The sequence below is a fragment of the Grus americana genome, chromosome 7 (genome assembly GCF_028858705.1).
Source record: "Grus americana isolate bGruAme1 chromosome 7, bGruAme1.mat, whole genome shotgun sequence".
In the NCBI taxonomy this organism is placed as follows: Eukaryota; Metazoa; Chordata; class Aves; order Gruiformes; family Gruidae; genus Grus; species Grus americana.
This window is the reverse complement of record NC_072858.1, coordinates 19,228,193-19,237,437: the sequence shown is the minus strand read 5'-3', so window position 1 is coordinate 19,237,437 and position 9,245 is coordinate 19,228,193. Positions and strand designations below refer to the sequence as shown.

General features: G+C 43.0%; 1 protein-coding gene across 1 annotated transcript; it reads right to left on the bottom strand.

Annotated features, from left to right (window-relative positions):
* Positions 1-145: 145 nt before the first annotated feature.
* Positions 146-8,669, bottom strand: ANKRD1 (ankyrin repeat domain 1). Its single transcript, XM_054832068.1, has 9 exons — positions 8,405-8,669; positions 6,619-6,798; positions 4,672-4,809; positions 4,474-4,581; positions 3,708-3,806; positions 2,467-2,565; positions 2,230-2,328; positions 1,905-2,003; positions 146-974 (listed from the first exon to the last, which is right to left on the bottom strand). Exons 1-9 carry the CDS (start codon positions 8,429-8,431, stop codon positions 864-866), a joined length of 960 nt encoding a protein of 319 aa, XP_054688043.1. The 5' UTR covers positions 8,432-8,669; the 3' UTR covers positions 146-863.
* Between the last annotated feature and the right edge of the window lie 576 nt (positions 8,670-9,245).

Here is a 9,245-nt window from a genome sequence, read left to right as displayed (position 1 = left end):
AGAGGCCAAGGTGTGAGCTTTAAAGAGAGACAGAATTACCCTGTACATGCTCACCACTCCATAACCCAGCAAATAAAAAGAACCACTCTGTTTATTTAATCTGAAATAGATCAGTACAAAATGTACAGAAAAAGCAGTACAAATTTACAAATATACATAATCTGGTTTTGCATTCTTCAATCATCAGACTTCATAGTAGTCTAGTTTAAAAAAAATTCACATTCCTGATACTGTCTCTCACCTTCACAACGTTGCATCTGAATCCCACCCTTCAAACGGTTACGTGACGGTCGGAGCTCTGTCCTTGAGCTCTTTATCGACCACGATTGCCAAACCCTGTGTAAACCCCATTACTCAACTGCTGCTTTAAATCCACTTGGCACCTCAGTACACCTTCTTCCCTTGCTTTTCCACGTATTTCCACTTATTTAACATATTATTTTAATAGAATTTGGCAGAGACAAGGCAACAGTTGTAAGTATTTCACTACTTAGAGCTATTGGAAGGCTTGAGGGAAGTTGCTAATGTAGTTGGAAATACTGCCATCTAAGACAAAAGGATTTATGTTGCTGGCAGTGATTGCATTAGGATGTAAAGTTCTATAAAAAAAGCTACAATAATATTGAGAATTATTAAAAATTAGTTTTTAAATAAATAAATAATAAATAGTAATAAATAAAGCCATTTTACAACCAGTGGAATTTTAACACTCGCCTTTTAAAATAATTTCTTTGCATGTTTGTTTTGCAGTTTTCAGTGAAGGTACCTCAAATAATCCAGTACCATAAATGTTTTCAATAAAAATACTATGTTCACATGAAGCATTTAAAAGCAGCGAAAAGAGAGCAGTCTGGTTTCTCTCTTCAGAACTTGCCTAGATGGACGCTCTTATAGGAATTGTCTTTCAGGCTGTTGAATATCTCTTTGGTGCCGTTCTGCCACTGAAGAACAAGATCCATAGGGGTTTTCCCTTGCTGGTTAAAAAAGCAGAGGAAGCAAGATTTAATGTTGGCCAGTGATTACCGAGTCCTTCATTCTTCCCTAAATATTTGTAGGCTGCGTCTGCCTGGCGTGAGATCCTTCTGCACACGCAAGGTCAGCCTAACTCTGGCCTCCCTGAGATCTGAGTGCTTTTGCTCTACAGATCTAGTCCCAGCCCTGTTCAGGCTCATGATGAAATCTGTCTCTGTTTCAGTGGGTCTGAGCTGCATTAGCAAATACCGTGACTAGCAGGGCATGCAGGTGTTTCTTTTGATCTAGTTTAACCTGATTAGAAATACATTTAGATGAAACCTCAATAAGCCACTCTTCTATTTAGTGGAAAATTCAGATAAGAGTTTGTACTGGTGTAATTAGGTTATGAACCACATCTAAATTAAACAGGAGCAACTTCTGTGTGCAGGCAAAGGCTGAGCGAGCAAGTCTTTGGCCTTTGGGGCTGTACCTTTCATCATTTTCATACCCTGATGAGGGATAATGCCGGAAGTCGCCCTGCGTCGGAGAGCGTGGGCTTACCAGAAAGGAGATTTCTTTGACAAGCTAAGATCTTTGTTGTCTCAGTGGTGGTTGAAGCCCAGGAGTTGTGCAGAGAGCAAGTGTCTGTACATTATATCTTTTCAATATATGATATGTGTAATTAAAATAAATCACAGAAAGATGTGATGTTGTTTTAAGTTGCAGCTGATGGGTTCTGGTTTTAGAAGAGGTACTGGTTTTTCCTCTTCTCCCTGACCTCCCCCCAAGTTATACTTTCCCCATGTCAGCTCTGCTTTAATTAACTCTGAAGTGATCTAATTAAGTCTGTTCACAATAGTCTCTCCTGGCCTTGAAACCTATGAAACTGCTCTGAAGGGAAACCTATTCTAAAGCGTTTTAAATTACTGCAGTTTTTTGCTATTACTTACGCAGTTCTTTATAGTTAGATCTGCTCCATACAGAATCAGAAGCCTGATCATTTTGTAGCGGTTCAGCCTCACGGCATCGTGCATCGGTGTGTCTCCTTCCTAGAGGCAGGAGACGTGGAGCACAGCGTCAGTCGTAGAATCATGGAATGGTTTGGGTTGGAAGGAACCTTAAAGATCATCTAGTTCCAACCCCCCTGCCGGTCCAGCACCGTGGTCTAGCCCCAACGGCATGGCCGAGGATTTTTACAGGCAACTGGAACTATCGAGGCAGACAGCAGCTTGCTGCTACCTGGTAGCTGGCAGGTAAGAAGCTGTTGGTACTTACTCTGTCTCTGGCATTGAGATCTGCTTCACAGGCGATGAGGTGCTCCCCGCAGTCGTACTGACCCGTTCTCACAGCCACGTGCAAAGGGGTGCTGAGCAGCTGAGAGGTGGGAGGAGGAAGCAGTCAGTGGCATGGACAGGTAAAGATGGCTTCAAGAACGGCCGCCAAAAGTTATCAAAGTAAGGGTCAGCATTTCCTCTCCAATTTAAAAAGTTGCTTTGTCCCAGAAGCACATACCTTGTCTCTTGCATTTGTGTTTATCCCTTTGTCCAGTAAGAATTTGAGAACATCCAGGTTCCCCCCCCGGCACGCCCAGTGCAGGGCTGTAGATTCAAGCTGTGACAGAAAAAACAAATTGATAATAATTTAATTCATCATTCAAAATTAAGCCACTTTGATCAAATTTCTAAATTAATCCAAAATAATTTTCATGCAATTTAACATAAAGCACTTCACAGTAATCACTGAGTTGTTTCTAGTAACAGCTTTTCTTATTTTGCCCTAATTTCTTTAGTACTGTGAGTTTCTCACTCTTCACACTCGCTGCATATTGCCCTTAAAGACAGAGATCTTGGCAACGCTTCCGTGAGAGAGGATGTGTTTTGTCTGTTCTGTGACCTTAGAAGTTATCTTTAGCCAGGCATGTGGCTGGTATGTGCTAGTTAGTATCTTTTATTCAATGCCTTTTGGGTTCTAAAATGCATAGAAAATGAAGCTTAAGGGAAAGAATAGTTCTCTCTTTTAAAAAACAAAAATACCAAAACAACAAAGCAAACTTATGCAGGTCCACAAAGCGAATTAGAACCCTTTTCCTCTACAAGATTCAGTTTCCCTGCCCTCAGCTCTGCCGGGAGGGGTGGATTGTCCCTGGAAGGTCTGGCTCTGCCTGCTGTTCCTCCTGCTTCTTACGCTACCCACGAGCACTGCTGGGTTAAGCGAGAGGGAGCAAGGCTGGCTGGTTCCAACCGTTCAGCAAAGGGACGAAGAGCTGGGAGCCGAGAAGTGAAAAAACCAGCTGCAGAAGCTGTCAATACTCAGCTACCCCTGCGGCCGGCGTTCCCGAGGAGCAGGGGTCTCTCCCGATCGCAGCCTTGAAATCCCGGTGGAGAATGTAACGCGCTGCACTGAGCCCTGGATGCTTGCGTGGGAGGGCGGTATCTCCAGCACCTGCTAGCAGGCTGAAGTGGTAGCCTGACCTCAGCTCTCCTACCCTACTGCAGGCTTTGTTGTTCGTGGCAGTCTACTGGGCAGCATGTTCCTCCGCTTCCTGTGTTTTCCGGCAACCACTTTGGCAAAGGGAGGCAGACACCCCCTCCTGAAACCTCTTCTCAATAGCGTTATGTTAAGGGTAAATTTACAAGATGCTGTAAGGCCTTTTAATGCTCCTCTTCTACAAGAAGCACTTCTATAAGTGCTTCTCTTGGCACTTAAAAAGCAATGAGCAGTTTTTTGAAAGAAGCGTGAGTTGGTGTGCATACCATGTCTTTCTGTTCAAGCTGGGCTCCAGCTTCCACCAATTTTTTCACCACCTCTAGATGTCCTTCAGAGCATGCCCTGTGCAATGCAGTGCGTTTGTACTGGCAATTAAAACAGTGCAAAGTCAGATATTTAATATGGCAGAAAGAGATATCTTTAAATCTTTTCTCCCCACCTCCCTAGGATAATGGCAAATACGTACTTTATGCTGATTCATTTTCAAGAGCTAATACTTTTGAGACCTGAAATCTGCTAAATTTTAATAGCGTCCTGATAGCTGAGATCTGCCTACCCAGCATTTTAAAGGGTGTGAGAAATATCTGCAGTATGGCATTCAAATTTAAAACAATGCCTGTTGAGTTCCTCCATCCAACATGCTACACTGCGGTTTGCAAATGCAGCTTATGCATTATGGAGTAGGAGGGCAGGCAGCATCACTTTTTTTGTCATGCTGCAGACAAATTTCTTGTCTCTTCATCTGTAGCGTTGGAAGACCACCTGTTACAGAAAATCAGGGTCTCTTGGTCACCAACAGCTTGCTTTTAAATGTAAAGATTCTTTTGAGGTAATATTACTTTGAAGGGTCCCAGCGGCCCCTTTATCACTGGAAGACTTGATATACCAAACTCCCAGCGTTTACTTACTTTCCCTACACCCTTTTTTCCCTTTAAAAATGTGGAAGCTACAAAACCCAGTGGTAAAAGTTTTTTTTGCTCTGTAATAACATCCCCTCTGCAGTAGGCTTTGCAGTAAGAAGGAAGATTGTACCTCATCACAGACATTTGGATCCCCTTTGTCTGACAGGTATTTTTCGATTACTGGCAACTTATTCTCCAATGCAGCTCTAAAGAATGTGGGTATATCCACTGGTCCTGTCTGATGGAAAGAAATATACACAGTGTAAATGTGTGTGGCACAAAACCCCATCAATGCTTCCCCAGAAGAAGGTACTTTGAAATAACTTACAATAACTTCTGGTTCAGGTTCCTTTAAAGCAGGTGCTTTCACTTTCTTGCATTTTTTCTTCTTCTTCAGCTGAATAATTTTTTCAAGATCCTCCAAGTTTTCAAGCTTCGACCTCTCCTCTAATTTCTTCTTCTTCAGCTGAAACAAATCAGGGAAGCCTACAAGTTACACTGAGTGTGATCACCGCTCCCTTTCAGAGCGGCAGGACAGTGTATCACAATAATATAGGTGGTCTTATTGAGCTGCATTCAGTTAATACTGGATGAACTTTGAAATAAGTTGTCTTTTTTTTACAGCTCAGGCTAATTGACTGTTAGAGTAAGTTACTAAGTGTGTGAGAAATTCGACATCACCTATAGTTTTTCATACACCGTTGGACCTCTTCCTAGATGCTGCTTCAGCCATATGTTGTGGGATGTGTAGCATGAATTTTTGGTCTGTGTTAGGGCAGGAGTCAGAGCCACACTGCAATCACTTCTGGCCCAACAGCTTAAGAAATCTCACTTGCAGCTTATGAGAGCTGGGAAGCCCTTGCAGTCTTAGCTGACTTCCACCAAGTTGGTTTTTTTTTCAACCACTTTTATGATTCAGCCCCTCGTTTGTTGTAACTTAATCCTCTTTGATGAACAATATACCCTTAAGTGAAGAGCAAAGTTTATACTGATCTTAGCATTTCAGTCAGCAAGTGTTAGATTTTGGTAAGCTACAAAGAATGTCCCCAGTATCCTTGGAGGGGCAGTTCAATAAATGTTTAAGACTTCTTCAAGCCTGCTTGTAAAAAGCTCCCTGTGAGAAGTCAGTATGAGGCACTGCTAACATCAAGAGCAAACGTGTGGCCTCAGCTGAGATCCCAGGTGCCGTGAGGTGTCCTTGACTTCAGAAGGGAGAGTCACAAACCAGGGGTAGCTCAGGGTGAATACAGATGACAGATTCTGTCCCATGGTATCATTAAGGGTAAATGAATTGGTGAGACCCTATCATATGGTATATATATTTTTTTTTTTCAAATGAATTCTTACTCAAGTTATTTCCACCTCTTCTTTTTATTGTTCTCTGCATTTAGGGTTTGATCTGTAGATCACTGACTTAATGGAAAATAATTATGTTGGCTGAGTGCACTGTGGATCAATCTTAGGACCCTGTTTTGGAGGAACTCAAAAAGTAATGATCTCTCTGTTGAAGGTAAATGTCAATAGTGTTTATTTTAATATTGCTGAGGCTCATTTCCCACCCTTCTTTTTTCAAAAAAAAGGTCTTATGCTCCCTGCTAATTAAACTTTTTCATCCCCAAATCACTTCAAATTTTTAGGCCGGTTGGTTGTTTATTCACCAAAGAATTTAAGATGTTACAACTACTGTATTTTTTTTTGGGGGGGGGGAGCGTCAGTTCTTAGGGATATAGGGAGAATTGTCATGCTCCAGGAATACAGAATGGTGCTTTTCTGTAGACCAGTATCACTTTCATTTGCAACTGTTTTTTCCTAAATGTGCTAGTAAGCATAATGCAGTGTTTTCATAAAAAGAACATTTTCATGGTAGATAAGGCTTCTGGCTTCAGAAATGCACTCTTACATCTTTCTTGGGTTAGTTGTTTTTGGTGGCAATCATTAGGTGTGCCAGCTGAAGGTGTCTTACAGGCTATGACTGCTCCCCGCCATGCTGACAGCAGGTGACGCTGGGCAGGAGGGAGCCCCCAGGGTTTCAGTCAGACATTATCGGGGGAGCTTTGCTTTCTGCTGCACCGCCTTACTGCTTGCATCCATAGGCTACCGGAGTCAGCAGATGTCTATGGCCTTTAGACCAACCTCCTTTGGTGGTGATCTCCCAAGGGTTTATCTAGCTCACCATGCGTGTATTTCTAACTTAGAGAGAGGCAAAACTTCAAGGGCTGCAGCAGAAAGTGCACACAGGATGGCAAAAAGCCATGCACAAACCCCAAGAGCCTACCTCTGCTTCTAGTTTTTTCTCCTTCTCATACGCCAGATCACCTCGGGTCAGTGAGTGTTCAGAGACTGTCTTCAGGTCCTCCTGCTTCTCTAATCTTACAGCAGCTTCATACTCTCCATTTTTGAAGTCCTCAGGGAGGAAGCTGCCCGTCTCTTTATCGTCCACCTTCTTCCCAGTCACCTGTAAAAGCAAACGTGATATAATATAAGGAGCAGTTTCATGACTGCAGTAGCCGCCCCCTGGGAAAATGGATTACCTAGAGGCTAACTGCATGTCATTCCTGTCCTGCTCGAGGGCGTCTGACAGACACAGAGCAGACCTGGATTAGCTGTGTACGTGAATGGCGAGAGCAATCGCGCTTGCAGGCAGATCTCCCGCACCCATGCAGCAACCCCCCCTTGGCATCTTCGGGGCTTGGATCAAGATCCATGAGGCCAACTCACAGTCTAACCCCCTGCTTGGCTGGGGCCGAGGTGCTGCTGTACTGACAAAAGCCGGTGAGCTGGGAAGAGCATCTTTTTTGTTCGGGGGTTCTCTCGTTTGTTCACTCAGCAGCATGTGCCAGACTCACCCGAAGGCTGCAAGAGGCTGTGGTGGAAAGAGCCAGCTTGACCAGCCACCAGCACCCTGCGAGCGTTGAGCAGGGGAACTGAGCAGGCAGAGTGGGAGGAGAGGCTTCCTCCCTTGGGACCTTACAGTTTTATTGAAACACATCCAATGCGGTTAAATCGGGTTACTGAGTAATTTCAAGGCTGGTTTTACCCATTGCTGTCAGTCCCAAAGTCCCCATTTACAGCACTCAGCAAAATAGCAGAAGGTAGTTCCTGTGCAGAAGCTATGAGATGCTGTGCAGCAGCACAACTTCCAATACCTTTTGGAAATATTTCCAATGCTCGATTAAGTATGTACAAAGAGATAACTTTAAACTTAGAAGAGGCTGCTGTGTATTTTGAGAGTGGTTCAGTAAATTCATGTGTTCTGGACTGGCCTTCCATTGAAGCACCTTGTAAAACTGTGTTTGTTATAGAGTTTAACACTAGAGAAACTGTCAGGGCCTTGCCAAAGAATTTAAGACAGCATTAACTAGTTAGGCTGTATGGCAGTTGCATCTTAACATAGCCATCTGGAAGAAAAAGCAGTTTCTGCATGATGTTCCAGTGTTTTACTGGATCATTCCTGTTTTCCCAGTTTGTTGATCAAGTCAGGCATTCTTAGTCTGAACCCTGCAGTGGAATGTCCCATTACTTGTGGTCTGGTTCAGACATTATTTTTCAAAGGCTTGTTACACCATGAACAGCAGTGGGTGTAGGAACTGATAGTTTATTATTAGAAAATAACACTATTACTAAACTGTTAGTTTAATATTAGAAAATACTTTGGTTTCCCTTCATCGATGCCTCTTCCCAGTCCCTTACTGAATTGAAATTTACTCAGCGTGATCATAAACTTAACAGCTTCTCACAAAACAAAAATGAAAATCAAGGTCAAAGGAAAATACATAGCTAAATTTTTGTCAGGTTCTTCTTCCCAGTGAACTATGTTCTGATGCAAAATCCAAGCAGCTATGCAGTTGTATCAGTGGTGAGCCCCCTTCCCAAGGAAGAGTTAAAGTGAGAATATAGTAGGATAACCTATAGTACATACAGGTTCTGCACCTAGAGCACGGCAGTGCTGGTAACCTGCCAGATCACCTCAATGATCCACAAAGGTTGTCTCTGTCTGCCTGGAATAATGACAGCCTAGAAAGAAAAGTAGTTATGAATAAATGAAAGAAGGTTGTACCTACCAGCTCTTCTACTTTCATCATCATCATATTTGCCAGCGTTTGAAGGCTATACTCCTGGACGGCTGAAACTCCCAAATGCTCAAGCCAGCTCTGCAGGGACCACCACGCTCGCTTTGCTTATATATCTTTGGGAGAACTGTGCTTGAATGAGATAATCTTCCAACCTGGGAATCCAAGTATGCCCCTTGGGCTTGCCAGCTGAGAGGTAGGCTTGCGCTCATTCCAGACATGTTAACGAGCCAGATCTGGTGTCCAGGCAGGGAGGGGGGCGTCAGTTGGGCGAGGAAGGGTGAGCCTCACAGTCTAACCACACCGAGTATGTGAATCGGAATGAAATGTGAGCTCATCATTCCTTTGGCAATGACTGCACGGCTCAGCAATGCGAGTCATTCTGTGTTCCCAGTGCCCACTAGGACAGCTGTCTGTTGATATAGCATTATAACTTCATCTTCTTTTTTTTTAAATTTTTTTAATTTTTTTTTTAAACTGACATTCAGATGACTGTAAGGCACCGGAAAGGGTAAGCGGCTTTTGTACAATACTTGTAGTGATATCTTCCTGATAAATGGATTATGACCCCTTAAGTCTCAGAAAGCCATTCTTTTCATTGCTATTTATTCTTGGATGATAAACAGTTTTAGGGGAAAGGATTTTTCTCATCATGATGGCAGTCTTCTATATTTGTTGGAAGGAATTCTCTGAAGGGATTACTAAACCAGAATGATGTCTCTGGTGCTAAAAGGGCCTATGACATGATAAGTTACGATCAGTGTAAGATCTCAAAACAGCAAGCTTTGCATTTTTCTGGGACTTTGTCAGTATCGTAAGCAGAATAATAAAT